At 34.8% G+C, this 18,513-nt stretch overlaps 1 protein-coding gene across 1 annotated transcript in view; it reads right to left on the reverse strand.

Moving 5' to 3' along the window:
* Window positions 1-2,826: 2,826 nt before the first annotated feature.
* Window positions 2,827-18,513, reverse strand: part of MRPL13 (mitochondrial ribosomal protein L13) — a 36,077-nt gene continuing 20,390 nt past the window's right edge. The window contains exons 5-7 of the mRNA XM_053559297.1: window positions 15,862-15,948; window positions 13,794-13,915; window positions 2,827-3,107 (exon numbers count right to left, since the gene is read on the reverse strand). Coding sequence (XP_053415272.1) covers window positions 3,086-3,107; window positions 13,794-13,915; window positions 15,862-15,948 — 231 coding nt within the window. The 3' untranslated portion in view covers window positions 2,827-3,085. The remainder of the gene's footprint in view (window positions 3,108-13,793; window positions 13,916-15,861; window positions 15,949-18,513) is intronic.

The following is an 18,513-nucleotide window of genomic DNA, read 5'->3' on the forward strand; positions in this document are numbered from 1 at the left end:
TATCAGGCATTATCCAACTGTGTGGCACATCGTCACCTAGGGAAAAACTGCTTACCAATAAATACAATTTGGGTGATTGACTCCTCATTTATCTGCACTAATTAGTACTTTATAGATACATGTAGTAACAGAAAATAAATGTTAGCTTTTTGTGCTTCCCACTCAATTCTAGGAATAATTAGGGTTCCTTTCCTATAAGAATCATTACTTTTTAAAAGTTCCCTTCTGCTCCTTCTACTAGCTTTCCTTTAATAGGAGCTGGATCCCTGGATTCTTGGATCCGGCTGGCCTGCCTTCCTCCATGATGGAGTCCCCTACAGTGAGCTCTAATTCTTAATGGGCTCCTCGTGGTTGTGCTCTCAGGGTGTGGACAGATCAGCTTGTAACATACACTCTCAGTGGCAAAAGAGCAGGCAGTGAGAGGGGTAATAGTTTCTGCTTCCAAGTTGTTGCAGTATCTTGGTTCAAAAGCCTCTCTGAAACAAAAACACTGAATTTTTATTTGTAAAATTAGAGTTATCTCTCAAGAGGGAGGAGGAGCAATGCAGCCCACCATGACAGCCCCTGTGAGGCCTGCAAGAGTCACCAGGGCCAGGCAGTCTCCATCACACACAGCAAGTGAGAGTGTGGCTTATGGTGAAGGGGCTCAATAGTCTCATCAAATACTTTGTATTATGATGATTTGGCTCAATTTTTCTTTTTGAGATAGAGTCTCACTCGCTTGCCCTGGTATCATGAAAAGCTACAGAGCCAAAGATGAAAGATTGTTCTGAAGTGCAAGCATTCACATTTCTTAGGTGGGCCATCGGTGGGAGAGGGTATGGGGTTGATTCTTTTAAGATGGGTCTACCCTATTTGGGCAGGGTTTGACTCTATCATGTCGTAGTTCACAGCAACTTCAAACTCTTGGGCTTAAGAGATCCTCTTGCCTCAATCTCCCAAGTAGCTGGGACTACAGGTGCCCACAACAATGCCCTGCTAGTTTTTTGTTTTTTAGTAGAAACAAAGGTCTCACTTTTGCTCAGGGTAGTCTTGAACTCCTGCGGTTAGGCAATCCACCCGCCTTGGCCTCGCGGAGCACTAGGATTATAGGCGTCAGCCACTGTGCCTGGCCTCAGTAGTTTCATAGAGCATGTCTCCATGATCTTCCTCATGTTTTGTTAGAAACAAGGGCCTTTCTTCAGCAGTCCTTCCATTACCCAAATATGTCAGGCACTGCTATAGATACTTAGACTATACCAGGCAAAAATTCCTCCCTATGAAAACTGCATTAGGAGCTGGGGACTTGAATTTCATACTGGCTCATTTACCTAAGATTACCCCATCAAAAGTAGCTGGTGGCGCTTCTTTTTGGTATAATTGTTGAAGATGTATCTGAAACCTCCCTGTAAAATAGTAGCTGTTAACCTATACCAGGTTATGTTTGATTACAGAATGTGTGATACATAAAACACTCACTTTTTCTCATCTGGCAGTGGCTAAGTCCACGGGCTTTTAAGCTAGACTGCCTGTACGTAAATCTTGAGTTTACCGCTTAGCAGCTCTGTGACCTTGGCCAGATTACTTAATTTTGTTGTCTTGGTGTGCCAATTTAAGTGGGGAGGATAACAGTACCTCCATTATAGGATGTATAGATTAAATAATTCACATAAAGTGGTTTGCCCGACACACAGCAGGTGCATAGTATTTTATATTTAATATGGTTATTCTACCCTAAATATGTTTACATCACAGCTCATACAATCTTATTACTTGTACTGATACACAAGTCTTATCTACAGTTCCCTTCCCTCCCGCAGTCCTCCTCCAACACTCCCTCCCGCATGGGAGTGTTGGTGGAGACATGTGATTTCTGTTTTCCCAGTACCTAGCACTGTGCCTCGCATTTACCAGTTACACCAAATATATTTGCTGAATGAATAGGAAAGGAATAGGAATGAATAGGAAACTCACTCCTTAATTGGCTAGCTTAAAAAAACAAACAAAAAAAGCCACCACAATAATGTCCCAAAGCAGTGGCTGAGGATCTTAATTTCTAGAGAAGACATTTTGCTTGGGACAGTCATCCTCGCACCGCAATCTAAGAGGCCAACAGGACAGATGTGGAGAAACAGCGTAGGGAATCTGCAAACAGCATCACAGGCAGGGCAGGGGAATTTCTGGTGTCATGGAGACAGAGAGACTGTATTCGACAAAGAAAAGGACAGGAGTGTGTGTATGCTCTGGAGCAAACTTTATGTTACAAAGCTGGAAAGATGAATTTAGAGAGATGGAAGGTTAGATAAAACAACCACTGAAAGGAAAAGTGAAGGTGGCAATTCACAGATAAGAATAGTGATATAGGTCAGGTGTGGTAGCTCATGCCTATAATCCCAGCACTCTCAGAGGAAGAGGCAGGTAGATTGCCTGAACTCAGGAGTTTGAGACCAGCCTGAGCAACAGCGAGACCCCATATCTAAAAATAAATAAAAAAACTAGCTGGAGGCGGTGCCTGTAGCTCAAAGAAGTAGGGCGCCGGCCCCATATGCTGGAGGTGGCGGGTTCAAACCCAGCCCTGGCCAAAAAACTGCAAAAAAAAAAAACTAGCTGGGGGCTATGACAGGTACCTGCAGTCCCAGCTATTCAGGAGGCTGAGGCAAGAGAATCACTTGAGCCCAAGAATTTGAGGTTGCTGTGAGCTGTGACTCCATGGCACTCTACCCAAGGAAAAAAAAAGAATAGTAATATAGAACTTGAGAAAAATCTGTAAAAATGTGAATTTGGGGGGAACATATAATTACAATATTATAGACAGGGTCTGTTTATTCATTAAATGAAAAATTGAAAAGTTAACAAATAAGCAATTTTATTCTTATTATCATCTAGAACATTCAAGATTAGATAATAAAACAATTCTATTAAATAATATAGTTTATTGTAATTTCTTATTGAAGGAATATCCTTCCTGACCTTTCCCCCCAAATATTCAGCACCTGTAGCAGGTGCTGAACTGTAGCGGTTCTTGTACTCTGCCCTGCAGGTTAGAGTAACTCAGCAGAAGAAAGTTTCAATCACCTCCCTGTCACTTTCTGCAATTTTCATTCTCTTATAACCGGTAATCTTCAGGTCTGAAAGACAAAATAAAAAAAATACTTTCATGAATCAGGATTTCTCTTTCTCCTGCCTGATGAAGGAAGAATATTTTTCTAATTTAAAATAAGGCACAGGCAGTCCCTGGGTTACAGACAAGATAGGTTTTATAGGTTTGTTCTTAAGTTGAATTTATATGTAAGTTGAAACAGGTACATTTACTGATTACCTGTAGTAGCCTCCATTCATAGGTACAAGTTGTATGTCAGTCAGTTGTTTGTAACTTGGGGATTGCCTGTAATTGTTCACCAAGAAATATCTACAAACACTGTATCTAAATTCTTAGTGAAATACACTGAAGCCAAATTTTCATGAACTGTAACAGTTAAGTGACAATTCTGAAGTCTTTCTGCAAGTATATAGGCCACTACCTTGTGCCTATATAAGAATGTATTTAGTAACTTAATAACTTGAATTTGATTTTTCTGTTCTATTTTTAAAAAGCTTCATAAAGCTCTTCTTATTGAAAGAATTACTGTGATCTTCAAAAATATTTAAAATTCACACAAAGATATGAATTTACCTTATAAAAGCAAATTCTGAAAGAGCAATTTTACTATTTATATTTTATCATATGCTAAGTTTAATTTTCAGTATGATATATACATATAAATATAAAATAAAACATAAACACCAGCCTTTTGATATTTTATTTATACACATGTAACTTTTTCTTCATTTATTATATTTATAGGATTAATCATATCTAAAACTTATTTCTAGTAGTAAATTAAAACAAGGATACTTTTCAGGGACATGTTAAATTATAACAACAGAGAAAATGAAGAATAGAAACCTATAAAATGCAAAACATTTTGAAGTGTTCTGTTAAACTTTTCAATTGTATATACTGGGCTTCTCATATGGTATTTTCTGAAAGAAAGTAGTAATAAACTAAGTATATATTTTTGAAAACAGCTGTAAAAATACTTGATAGTTTGAGTTCCTTTTAAAAGTAGATGAACTGTGTTTGCCCTGAAACAACTAATCTAATCCCTTTCTACATTTGCAGTGTGTTTTCTTAAACTGAATACTCATAAGATACCAGACAGTCCAGCTAAGAAGACCAAAGTCCACGGTCTGACTAAGAGAACCGTATTAGAGTTTAAACTGTTTGCTATTAAACCCTGAGAGACACAGGTACCACTCTGGGAAACCAGCCATATATGCTTTACTATCTCAGGAATACATAGTGAGAAGGTAAATTATAGAATTTAATCATGGTGTCCTTGTCAATGTATCCAAAATCTGGGCAATGACAGCTTGATATGATCGCTTCCCCCAGCTTCGGAAGGTACCCTTTCAACCTTTGGTAAGTAAGAGATTCAAAACAATCAAAGCAGTTCCTGGTCAAGAAACACCAGTACATTTTAAGTAACAATTTATTCTCCCATCCAGCTGGAATTGCAAACGGGGTGGCAGTAATGCTACCGGAAGAACTCTTCTAAGCTAATGTCCCACAAGACATCTCTGCAATTCCACTCAATAAAATTAAATGCGTTAGTTGCAGTCACCAGCTGTTTTCAGATTAAAGATTAATTTAAGTCAAAATAATATGACAATACCCCCTTTAAAAAATTCAGAGGTAAAACTGGAAATGTTGTGAAAGGAATGTGGATACTGAGCTCAAAGCAATAAAGGACTAATGAAGTCCCAAGTTGTTTCAAAAATATTTTTTAAAGGAAGTAAGGAGGTTGAAAATAAGGGCTCTGTCTGAACTGTAACAGTGATGAGTGAAAAGAAAGGTCAAACTTAGAATTTCAGAAGCAGTGGTATTGGGGCAGAGGGTGGGTGGAATGCGGAGGGGATGAGAGATGATGGAGGATGCAGCACTGGAAAACGGTGATGCAGGGATGACTACTAATTTTCAGCTTGATGAAGTCAGTGAATGAACATGCTATTTTTCAGAATAGGGAATACAGGATTGATTTTGGAATATGAGAAAATCCAACCATGGCATGCAGCTAGAAACCAGTGTTTGGTGCTTAGAAGAGCTGAGGAAAGAGAGAACAAATTGGAGACTCTCTAACATAGATTCTTTCTTTTCCATCCCACTTCTCTGAATCACATGGCCCTGCTTAAACATCTTCACTGGTCCTCTCTTTCTTTCTCAAAGTTCAAACACTTCAGAATTTCACAAATAACCTTCCATGACCTGGTCCCAGTTAAACTTCTTGAGTCATTCTTTCTACACCTTATTTTTCTGTATCCTGGTCACTCCACCCTGTTTACTTTTATCCAGATAAAAATGTTCACAGTGCTGGAATTGGGCATTTGAAATTTCCTCTGCTTAGACTGTTTCTTATCTTTTCTCTGCTTGGAAAACTTGAATAACTATTTCAAAGGTTTTAACTTTTGGCAAACTCTTTACAACGTTTCCTTTCTAACCTAGGCTGCACTTCTTTCTATGGGACTGCTGGAGAACTTGATTCACACTTCCATTACAGTGTTTCTCAAATTATATTCACTCTTACTTGTAAGTAACACATGGTGAATGCCTGTTAGTGTAATAACTACTTCACTTTTTTTTAACAGAGTGCTCTGTTGCCCAGATTAGAGTGCAGTGGTATCATCATGACTCAATGCACCTCAAACTCCAGGGCTCAAGCAATCCCCTTGCTTCAGCTTCCCATGTAACTGGGATTACATGAGGCTAGGCTAATTTCTTCTATATTTTAGTAAAGACAGGGTCTCACTCTGCTCAGGCTGGTCTCTACCTCCTGAACATGCATTGTTTTAAGTAATCCTCACAATGACTTTGTCAAAAAGACACTGTCATTATCTCCATTTTACAGGGACAAAACTGAGGCTCAGTAGCTGGTCTAAGGATACGCACACAGCGAGGAAGTGAACATCAGGGACCGGAGTATAAACTCTCTGACTTCACTGCTTGCAAGCACCATCTTATTCTCTATAATTCCTAATGGGCTACCAGTTCCTTTAAAGGTAGAGCCCCCAAAAGACTGATCTTGTATTTCCAGAAACTAGCACAGTGCCTAACACAAGTGGATGCCTGGTAAGATACCTTTCACTGAAGTACAGTGACTGCCTTGAAAATATTACTTTGTTTGCAAACTCATCCTTTCCTTCTCCTGCTGAAATAATCAGGATATTTTGCAGATGGTTAATTTGATTCTGGGGGGAGGCAAGAGGGAGAGAATCATAGTGTCATGGCAGAGAAACTAGATGGTTTAGATGCTGGCTTATCTAGAAACATCAGCTCAATTAATGGTGTTATACAGCTTCAGGAGGTTCCTCTGTGGGGAAAAAGAGAGGTTTTTTACACTATACAGTTCTATTTCTCTCAATCTCAAACAGAAACAAAAACAAGCACACAAACAATTCATTTCTATTGCTTCCACCAAAGAAGGAAATCCAAGATAATATGAGAAAGGGGACGGTGGCCATTTATACCCCATGACTCTTAAATTTCAGTGGGCATACAAATCTCTCGGGCTTCTGTGAAAATGCAGGTTGTGACTTCATTCAGTGAGTGCAGCCTTCCTGACAAGCTCCCACTTCTTCCACTGCTGGCTCATGGACCACACTCTTAACTACCCTGTTTGCCTAAAAATAAGACAGTGTCTTATATTAAGGTGTGCTCCCAAAGATGCGCTAGGTCTTATTTTCAGGGGACGTCTTATCTTTCCTGTGAGTAGGTCTTATTTTCGGAGGATGTCTTATTTTCGGGGAAACGGGGTAGCAAGGGTTCCTCTCAGTCCAGAGACAGAGCTATTCACAAGACAGAGATGACTACTGAAGGTGCTGGAAAGCAAATAAAGCATCTTCAGTAAGAAATTTGTAAACACTATGCTGTGCTTAACAGAAGGAAGCTAGAGAGGACTCGATTTGCTAATAGCAACTTTCCTGGCTCTTTCTTCATAACTACCATTGAAGAAAGATTAAACTGTAGTCCAAGGAGCTTTAGTACTGAGTAAATGTATCAGGCCCTTTAACAGCTGGTATCCCATATATGACAACACTATATTAATCAAAATGGAACTGTCAGATAATGTTGCTTACATATATCCTCTATTTTGCCTTGGCACCTATCTTATCTCCTCAGTAGAATAAATAATTTTCAAGAACAAAAGACAACTGGCATCTAGTATATTGCTTTTCATATATGATCGCTTAAATGTTTAACACTTTAAAATGTGGCTTAATTTTTTGCCAGAGATGGATGATGGGTAAATTTATATTCTAAGTTAGTTCTACTTTGTTGTCACTGTTTCATTGGAAATAACAAATTACAACGTTCTTAAAATAAAAGATAATTATTATGTAGGTTTAATATGCTTATAAATAACAATAGTATTCTAAAATAATCTCAGGAAATTTTTGGAGGGACCTTTCAGAAAGCTAATGCTTATCAATATTTTTTTCATAGAAATATAGAAATTTACTTCTCAACAGGAATGTTAAATTGTACTTTAACAAAATTACCATAATCTTTCTTTAGACATGTAATACAAAGTATACAAAATTAGATATATCAGAGTTGTACTGAAAAAGACTGTTAAGAAAAATTTCTATTTTAACTATAGTTACTAAGAAAGCTTTAAGTAAGTAAGTAGCAAAAACCAAAATATGAATTTACCATATGTTGTGAATTAAAAGTCAGTATCTCTTTCAGGAAGCATATGATTCTATTCATTTATTTAATAAACATTTTGAGTAGTCAGGTCCTGCTGTGGGCATCAGGAAGACAGCAGTAAGCAGGACAGAGTCCTCATCTTTAGAGAGTACAGTTTCTAACAGAGGAATAGTTTATTATATCATATAATACAGCAATATAATATATATCATACATAACTTACAGTTACATGTATTTATATATTAAAATACACACATTTTGACCTTTGAAGCGAAAGCTAAGAGTTTTAAACTTTCGTGTAAGTGCTCAGAATATACCTGAGAGGTTAATGAATCTCCCAAGAATTAGATAAAGTAGAACTTTAACTTGTTCTCTAAATTGTGCTAAACTATTCTAGCTATCAAATGTTTTATAGCAACCATCTATTTTGCAAATAATTCTTGCCACCAGCAGAAAACTGCCTTTAAACTTAAAACATAATAATACTTTTGTGAATGAAGAAAGAATTTCAAAAGGCCTGAGGTATAAAAATATTCTATGGTGCTTGTGATTGCTCAAAAACAGTTGAAATCACAACACATCCCATAAAATTCTCAGTTTTATATAGCAAATTCTTTATCACATGCACATCCCTATGCAAAAACATTGTCACTTATTAAATGAAATAAGCAAAATACTGCCACTCATTATAATAACATAACCACATCTTAAATATGTAGAGATTCAAATTCAGAATTCAGAAATTACAGAGGTAAAACACTTGTCTTAATAGATTTTTGAGCTTGGCGCCTGTAGCTCAGCAGCTAGGGTACCAGCCACATACACCGGAGCTGGCAGGTTTGAATCCAGCCTCGGCCTGCCAAACAACAATGACAACTACAACCAAAAAAATAGCTGGGCATTGTGGTGGACGCCTGTAGTCTCAGCTACTCAGGAGGCTGAGGGAAGAGAATTGCTTACGCCCAAGTTTGATGTTGCTGTAAGCTGTGAAGCCACTGCACTCTATCAAGGATGACACAGTGAGACTCTGTCTCAAAAAACAAACAAACAAAAACACAAAACAGCTTTTTGGAGGTTTCAGTGTATATTAAAAAACAGCGAAAAAGTTGGGTTTGTGAATAAAATGAAACATAAAGCTATAAAGTACATGGTTTATGCTACTGTTCAATTAATTCAATTATTTGTCCTATTAAGATAATTTATTTCCTAGTTAAAAATCATTTATATTTCAGTTGTGATACATGAATTGAGCATAACTTAAGTGCAAAAAAATCTCAAAAGAAATATTAAGATTGAGAAGACATAAAACTTAATTCATTCCCCATTAAGTTTTATGTCTTCTCAATCTTAATATTTCTTAGTATAATGCTTATTCCACAAAATATTTAACAGACTAAAATAAAATCTGGATGTTGAATTAATCTTAAAAGCAATAAAAGGTCAGTATGATTGAATTTTGAGTCATTTCTACTGTCTGGATGGAACCATTTCAGAAAATCTGGTGATGTTCAGAAAATTCCTTAAAGATGTTAGCTGTACAGGTAATAATGAGGCAAAATAATATTGCCTTTATACTCATTTTCCTAGGCACTGTATCACCATCCAGATGAGAAAAAGTTCAACATGATTTTCAAAAAACTTAAGAAAACTGTTTAAAATTAAAAAATATCAAATTATTACTTTTAAAATGCACAGGCATGTCTATTATAGTCAATTATACTTTTTTAGTCAAAATTTCTATTAGCTGGGACCTGTAAATGACCTGGGTTTGTTATTTAAATAGAGATTGATTTCTTTTTTAATAACCACTCCTGGTTTTATCATGTCCACAAGAATAGTAGAGTTTAGAATGCCTAATTTGAGTAGAACTCACAACTGGAAATACTGAGGTTGATGGTTTAAGCCAACACTGAGCTGGTTGAAATGGGGGGGGAGAGTTGGCAAGTAACCTTGGCCCCCAAGTCCAGCTAATAACTTCTGACTGTGAAGAGCAGCAAAATTAAGTTAAACTGTGTGGGGGGAAAATGCCACATGACTAGACTAGCATAAAATTATGGAAAATCTTAAAGCTGTCCAGATCCCAGCTCTTTATGGGATTAGACAAAGTAAAATCCTTCTTGACTGCCTTTAGTGAAGTCTCTGATCTGAAGCATGTTTTGTAAAGGCACAGGTAAAATTTTTTTTCTAAATATTAATTTAAATAAGTCTGAAAATATGTGGATTTTTAGGATTAATAGCTTTCATATCAGAGTATAGGCACTAAGCTTAAGACCTTGCTTTCCTCTAGCTACAGACTGAACAAGCTCACCAAGGCACTGTTCCAGTGCTAATGTTCCCAGCTATTGGAGCCCTACTTTTCTTTCACAGAGCTGGATGGATTACCTATTAAACTCCCTAAGCCTCACTCTACTTTAAAGACGACGACTTCAGAGCCAATAATGGTTGCTTTCATACCTTCACGCTTTCATCCTCAACATTCATCTCCATTTTGCAGGCACATTTCTAATAGCACACTTAGTCTGGTTAAACACCAGAACACTGGTCTGCATTATAAACACCTGTTTTCAAGCATTTACTGATCCTAAAACTTTCCATACACAATTTCCTTATGAAGGTGAAGATTTTGCTTAAAATATTACTGAGTTAACATGTCAGAAATAATAACATCAAGCAATGTAAGTTGAAATTTTCCATATACCTGGTTTTTTCCTAAGAAAAGCTTGCCTATGGAATTTTATAAAAATTGAAAATAAAGTTTAAAATGATCCAAGTTTTATTTTTAGTCTACATCCAGAAAAATTTCCATTACACTGAGCATTATAATGTCCATGATTATTTGGGTTCTGTAATATGTTGGGAAAACTTCAATAATTATGGAAGTAATTATTTATAGTATTAACGTAAGCTGACCATTTGAAAGCTACAATCTCAGGTAAGTGAAATTGTGAAGAAAGGGTAGTGATTCTTTTTTCTTTCGAGAAAAAAGAGATGAATTCTTAGGGAAAACCCTACCATCACATTTGCACATGGCAAACAAACATCTATTGCGTATCATTAAGAAACATAAACTATAATAACTTCGTAGCATATTCTCACTAAATTCATGTATCCAGATGTAATAAATGCTAATATGCAACTAATTTAAGAGTACACCCAGTAATTTAAGAGAAATGAGATGCATAGTCAACATTACCCACAGCACATATAAATGGCTTTTATTTTTTAAAAAGTATTTGCCATAAATACCAATTTTATTCCTTATCTCCTACTGTTGTTTCAAAACTGACTAAACAACTAACAACTGAACTAGCAAAAGAAAAAGCCTAATATATGCAGAAATTAGATTTGAAAGAACATAATTTGTGTAAGAGATTTAAAGTAATTTAAAATCCCAGCATTGATCCAGTAAACTTATATTTAACCAAAAGTTAAGAACAGTTCCAAGTGTAAGATGTACATTTTAACATTAGAAACATTAAGTTTTATTACTAGGGCAACAAACACCAAGACAAGTTACAATATTTTTGCATAGACTGTGGTGTAATCCAGGTACATCTGTTTCAGTAACGTCTCTATAGATTCACCATCAGATCTACCTTGGACAAATTCCAGTTACTACATTCTAAAAGATTATACTTTTGGCTTAGCTATTTTGGGTGGAAAAAAAGCAAATTTTAAGCAGGTTCCTTCAAAAGGAGAAAAAAAATGTTTTTCTTATAAAGACAAGTCTTCTAAGTGAGAAATCCCATGTTTAAGGCATTAAATTGCAGAGTGTACCAAATATTTTCATTCCAATTCTAAAGTATATTGTTTTTATGAAATTGCAAAGAACATATAAAGCAGTCATTAGCCACAGGAGGCTATTAATATTTAAATTTATTAAAATTACATCAACCTAAAACTTCAGCCTCAGTCACACTCACCATAGCGCAAATGCTCAAGAGCCACATGTGGCCAGGAACTACTGTATTTGAAGCTCAGAGAGCTTTTTATCACTGCAGAATGGTCTATGGAACAGCCTTGTACTAAAATGATCATCTATTTCTTAGACAAGTTTTTCTTCAACCCCAAAATGATTATTTTTTCTTAGTCATAGTCTTTTCACATAGTAAAGATGAAATCAGGCTTGATGTCAGCTCTAATGTGTACAGAAAAGGGAATGTTAAATAATTTTTGTTAAATGACTAGTATACCTATTGCCTATATACCTATATATGTTCAAGTTCAGTAAGTATATACTCACTTTATTATTTTGAAAATACAAGTAATATGTTGTGTGGCTATATATGAGAAAATATCACAACTTAATGAAGCACAAAAGGGATCTTGGTGCCTAATGCATATTCCTGCCACAGGGAAAATTGGAATGAAAAGAGAGGGCAGGAAAACCCATTCCTAGAGTAGTAACTCAAAAATGCACCACACGGCTGTAAGTTTCTCTAAGTCTCCTTAAAAATAAACACAGAAAAGCTCTTTCTAATTCCATTAATATAACAAAGGCGCTTAGGCACTTTTTAATTTGCTTTAAAATGAAGCAGGAATCACTTAGCAGAATGAGCATTTTTGATCACTATTCTGACTGTAATGATACTATAAGTATCTCTTGTTGTCAATGGTTACATCTATTACATTACTATAATGCTTGATTTAACTGATCTGGGATACGTTTTAGAATATTCATGAAATATATCTTCAAGTACATGATATACATGTACTTAGATATGAGTTAAAAGCACCTTTTGGTATTTCTAGTTTAAAAAAAAAATACCACACCCCTCTTGATGAGGAATATAAATTCATCTGTGATGTCCACAAGAAAATCAGATATGACACACTTACATTTATAGAATGTATTAAATGAATAGAACCTGACAAAACTTAAAGGACTATTTAAAATAATTTTTTAGTATATAACTTATCAAAGCTGAGACTACAGACTTCACTACATTTACATGAAATACTACACAAGAAAGCAAGTGAAAATGATAAAAACTTGGTGAATACTTCAGTGTGCTAAGTACTTTCCAACATTAGCTCACTCCTTCCAGCAATGCTCTGAAGTATGCATTGCCTCTTATGATAAACAACTAACTTACAGTTATACCTATGTGGTTATACCTATGTGGTAGTATGGAGGCAAGATTTGAATCTAAGTTTGAATTTTATAAAAATTAAACTGTTCATAACAACTTTGAAATTAATTTTTAGAGGAAAGAGTTCATCTCATCCTTCTTTCCAAACACCTACTATCTTATTATGTGCTAAGTACTATTTCTAACGTTGGGGATGTAAGTGCTGAATAAGACAACGATGGTGATACAGGTGCTGAATAAGACATATCCCTGCCCCCTTGAAGCTGACATTCCAATGCAACAGGGGCTTGAATCCCTAATCCATCACTAACTCAAAAAAAAAAAAAAAAATTGTACTAACTCATTAAGTTGCTCTGAGGATTATATAGGTTAACACAAGTAAAGCGCATTTATATTTAAATGCTTCATCATCTGTACATACCAGGAAAACAATGAGATGAAAGACAGAGTGTTAAATCTTGGCAGCTTTATGGACTTTAGGTAGGGGAAACCATATGGATGAGAGCAAAAAGAAATTGATACTTTTTTTCTGTTTGGATCAAGACTATCTATGAATATCCAGAATTAATGAATTTTCACTAGATGATATTCTTACCTTATGAAATAATCTGGAAAACTGAGAATCACTTTGTTTTTAGTAGTCTTTTGATCCATTTATCTTTCTAAAAGACTACAACCAATCTGAGGAAAGCTCATCCCAAACAAAATATCTGATAAAGACAGGCACCTATAAACATCCTTGCACTTACCTAGATAAGTCTTAATGCTTAAGTTTTGGTTCTAATATCTACAGCTACAGTTTATTTGTAGGTGGTAGCTGCTTAGAGTCTCTAGGGAAATAAAAAGAATGAGTTCACTGTTCCCACCCTCAAGTATTTTATCATTCGGCTGAGGAAATAAAGGATACCAAATTGAACTTCAAAAAAAGACCAAAAAAAAAGACGAAAGACATGAAGAAGAAAGGAAACACTTACGGAGACCACACTCTTGGAAAAGCGTCTATTTCTTCTTGTGTGTACTCATCTAGACGTTTAGGTATTTTTCGTGGTTGTGGAAGCTCTTCCACTAAGTTCTTAAGAATATCTTCTGGAATATTCTACATTAAAAAAAATTCATAGGCTTAATTAAAATTTTTTTTTAGCAATAAATTAGAAATAATTTTTTTTTTTTTTTTGAGACAGAGTCTCACTTTGTCGCCCTCGGTGGAGTGCTGTTGCCTCACAGCTCATAGCAACCTCTAGCTGTTGGTCTTAGGCGATTCTCTTGCCTCAGCCTCCCGAGTAGCTGGGACTACAGACACGGGCCACTATGCCTGGGCTATTTTTTTGTTGCCAGGGCCGGATTTGAACCCACCACCTTCAGTGTATGGGGCCGGCACTCTACTCATTGAGCCACAGGCGCTGCCCTAGAAATACTTAATATTAAAAAGTAACAATTGAAAGAATGCTTATAGGAAGAAAATAATATAATCTTTAAAAAAAAACTTGTGAAAATTCCTGGAAAGTACATTAGATTAATGATATAAGTGATCCTATTCTAATAATATACATTACTTATTTAAATACACTGTTCATCTCCCTCTTTTCAACTGTAAGAGGCTCTACTTTGGCTCATTCTCATGATTTTTTGTAAGATGTGTGCACGAATGAGTCTACGGTGTTTACCACTACCTTTCAATCTGAGCTCTATATCATAGCCAGAAAAAATTTTTGAAAATGAAAACGTGCTGAATCATTGAGTTATTTATTTATGTAGGAATCATTTGTTGACCTCCTGAGAACCATAAATTGTGCTAGGTGCGGAGCATAAAGAGAAAAAGATTATGGGCTTATAAGTTTTAAAAAGTCATTTCTTAGCTTAAAATCTTTCCAGATGAAGTTTTAACTCCTTCACTAAAGCTCCTTAGCGAGACAGTGTCCTCACTCCTGGCCTGCCTCTCTGACTTCACTTCTCTACACATACACCATGGGTTCTGATTTATCAATTTCCCTACCTTTCAAGTGTTAAGTCTAGACTCAAATCCTGGTGCCATTATTAATGGTATCCTCTGGCCAGAGCTACTTTCCCCCTATTGTACATCCAAATCTGACAAAAAATGAAGTGAAGTGTTGAAATAGCCTGGTAATAAAAGGCAAAATGAACTTCAGTGGGGAAACAATGGAGATAAGAAGAATAGTTAAGTGGCCATTTCTATAATCAAAGAATGATTTTAAAAAGACTAAATATAGGTAATGAAAAACAAAGAGTTAAGCACATATCTGAGACATTTTAGAAAAAGCAAGAATTGGAAATGGACAGATCAAATAAAGAGAAAGATAAAACAAAGAGTGTGGGTTATCAAAAGAATTAACATTGCGATTATACCCCTGACAAAGAAATAAGGCAGCTAGAAAATAGAAATGGTCTGTGAGACTGGATGATAAGTTAATTTGTGGGACTCTATTAAAATAATGGTAAGCTATCAATATGGAAGTACCCTTTCACAGGGAAAGCGGACACAATTACCTCTTTTCATCATAGCGTGTGCACATGAGTTTTCAAAAAAAGGATCATCACACAGTAAATTATAGTTCTCTGCAGAGGGCAATATTACAAGTAGAAACCAAATATCTGGCCAAAAACATGGCATCACATAAGACATAATTTTGGCCAACCAATGTCTTAAGAATCACAACATAATTCCATAATAACTTTAGTTCACATTTTTTCATAGTTGGTAAAATTATCAATGAATGCTTCAACTTAACAGTGGCCCTAATCATAGTCCTCATTAAAAAAGTAGTTATTAAAATGAAGAAATAGAACTTACAGACATTTGATTTTTAGTCTTATGGATGGCTCATTTTATAATATATTATTTATAATTCATTTATATACATAATTCATTCAATTAATTATTATGTATAAACATTTAAAAAATACAAAAATATTTCCGAAGTTGACACAAAATTATTGAAAATAAGTCTACAGCATTTTAAAAAGGAGAGAAAACATTTAATTGAAAATTTCAGAAAGCATCATTACCAATACCCACTAACTTACCTCATCTGGAAAAAGATGTAACCTTTGCATCATTGTTCTTCTATGAAGGTTTTTTGGCAACATGCCATAAATAGCTAGTTTTACAATCTGAAAAACAGATATTCATAGGACTAAATAAGAAATACATGACTTGGGATATAAAGAAAGCAAACACAATTAGAGATGGTGATGAAAACAAATGGCAAAGATTCAACATGAATACAGGAAAGAAACAGACTTAAATAGATACGTGAAAGCAACGGTAAAAGAACTTTCGTTACATTGTACATTACTATTTTTTTAGGCTCTAATGTTTATTTAAAAAAATAATAAAGAGATTAAAAGTACCTTGTGTATGAGCCAATTTTAGATAAGACAATTGATTTCTATCACTTGCAGTCGTATGTCAAGTGCGTGTGTAACCTATACCCACTAAACAATACATGTTAGAACAGGGTTGCATTATAAAAAGATTTCCTATTCCTTCTGTTCTCTCATCAAATCAGACTACAAAGCCTTCCTATGTACAAAAGCCAATGGCATACTACATATGCTTTCTATTTTCTGTGTTAGTGCTGTGAAGAATTAATGTCACACGGACTTTATTTAAAAATAGGTTTATGTTGTTAAAATTAAATTTAGTTCCTCTGCCAAAAAAGCGACATTTCAAGTGGTCAATTGACACATAGCTATTGGCTACCATGTTTGACAGTGCAGACACAGAACATTTGCATCATGGTAGAAATTTCTATCAGACAGTCAGTACTGACCTAGACTTTAGTGTTTAAATTTTTCAATATTTTACAGTTATATGGGGAAATTGACAATGTTAAAACTACTTAGCATCTTTTCTGAATAGATAAGAAATTTCATCCTCTGAATATAATTCTTTTTTTTTTTTTTTTTTTTTGTAGAGACAGGGTCTCACTGTATGGCCCTCGGTAGAGGGCCATGGCCTCACACAGCTCACAGCAACCTCCAACTCCTGGGCTTAAGTGATTCTCTTGCCTCAGCCTCCCAAGTAGCTGGGACTACAGGCGCCTACCACAACGCCTGGCTATTTTTTGGTTGCAGTTAGGCTGGGGCTGGGTTTGAACCCGCCACCCTCGGTATATGGGGCCGGCACCTTACCGACTGAGCCACAGGTGCTGCCCCTCTGAATATAATTCTAATTGCAATTTTATTTTTATTAGTAGGGTTACATGGCATTGGTTCCTATGTTTCTAAAAAATGTAGTTGTATTTATTAAAATTATCATGTTGGTATTTTTAAAATTTACCCTATTAAAAAAAATGCAGACATCACACTCAAAGCTATAAAATGTGAAAAGATTATATAAGCTAACAGGGAGAAAAAAGACAGACATACAAATGAATGCAAATCAAAAAAGGGTGCAATGATATGTATGTGCCGTAAAGTAATTCTGTGTGTATGAACTTTAGTGTAAATTTTAAGAAATGTAGAAAATGAAAAAGAATAAGGTAAGGTCAATAAACATTAAAAACCTTCACATAAAGCACAAATACAAAATATTTGAGGAGCTAACACAAAATTATTGAAAATTTTGTGTGACATTTGCTTTACACAAAATAACTTTATTAATTATAGGAAGTGGAAAACATAAGAAAAGAACCATGTTACAAGAAAATATAAGGACAAAGAAACCCTTAAAGAACCTAAAATGCATAACAGAGAGATAAATGACACACGGAAAGAGCTGAATCAACATATTTATTTGAAATTAGAATTAACAATCTCCTATATCATTAAGAAAAATTTTTAAGAGTTAACAAGTTACTATTATTTAGCTATTAAATATTAATTAACATACTTTACAAATAATAATCCAAGAATGTCATCTAATCCAAGCTAGTAATCAGAAGATAGCATTCTGAAACAAATTCTCTGACAAGTCACATGCACCAAGTACTACTTAGCTAATTACATCTGTAGGCAGCGGCCAACTATTCCAGACAGTGTTTGAATTGGAAATAAAAATAACTGACCTCTTACTTTACAAGTCATTCATTCTAAAAAAACAAAGTCAAAGTTAAGACTTTTTAAAAATCTTTTAATAAGTTAATGATTCAAATGAATTTAAAAATACTTCCTAAGGCTTCATCAAAATTCACAAAAAACAATAATTTGTAACAATTTCTACAAATACTATCCAATGCCAAATTCTTAACATTTAAAAAGTTGGAGTATACTGCCTCCTAGTGTATAGTTAACAAATCTGAATAAAAAAGAAACTTTAATTGTAAAAACATTAAAAATATTTATAAAATGTTAAAACTATAATTTGTTAGAACAGCTATGGCATATATCATCAGAAGCCCTTAGTACTTTTAATACTGTTATATGGAAATCTTATTAATAGTCAAAATAGAATACCTGGACTTGTAAATTTTAAAAACACACTAGTTATGAAACAGAATGCTAAATATTTCCTAAAAAGCAATTTTTGAGTACATTTTTATAAAATGGACATAAATGACACAAAATATGTAGTAAAGCATGGAACTTCTAAATGGTATATCAGGAATAATAAAGTACTCCTTTCCTCTACTTTATCGAGAAAATTTTAAGCAATACTACACCAAACAAATGGTGGCATCCTTACAATAGATATTTATTTTTATTCACTACTTTAGGGAAATAAAAGAGTATCTT

This window comes from Nycticebus coucang, chromosome 13 (genome assembly GCF_027406575.1).
Source record: "Nycticebus coucang isolate mNycCou1 chromosome 13, mNycCou1.pri, whole genome shotgun sequence".
In the NCBI taxonomy this organism is placed as follows: domain Eukaryota; kingdom Metazoa; phylum Chordata; class Mammalia; order Primates; family Lorisidae; genus Nycticebus; species Nycticebus coucang.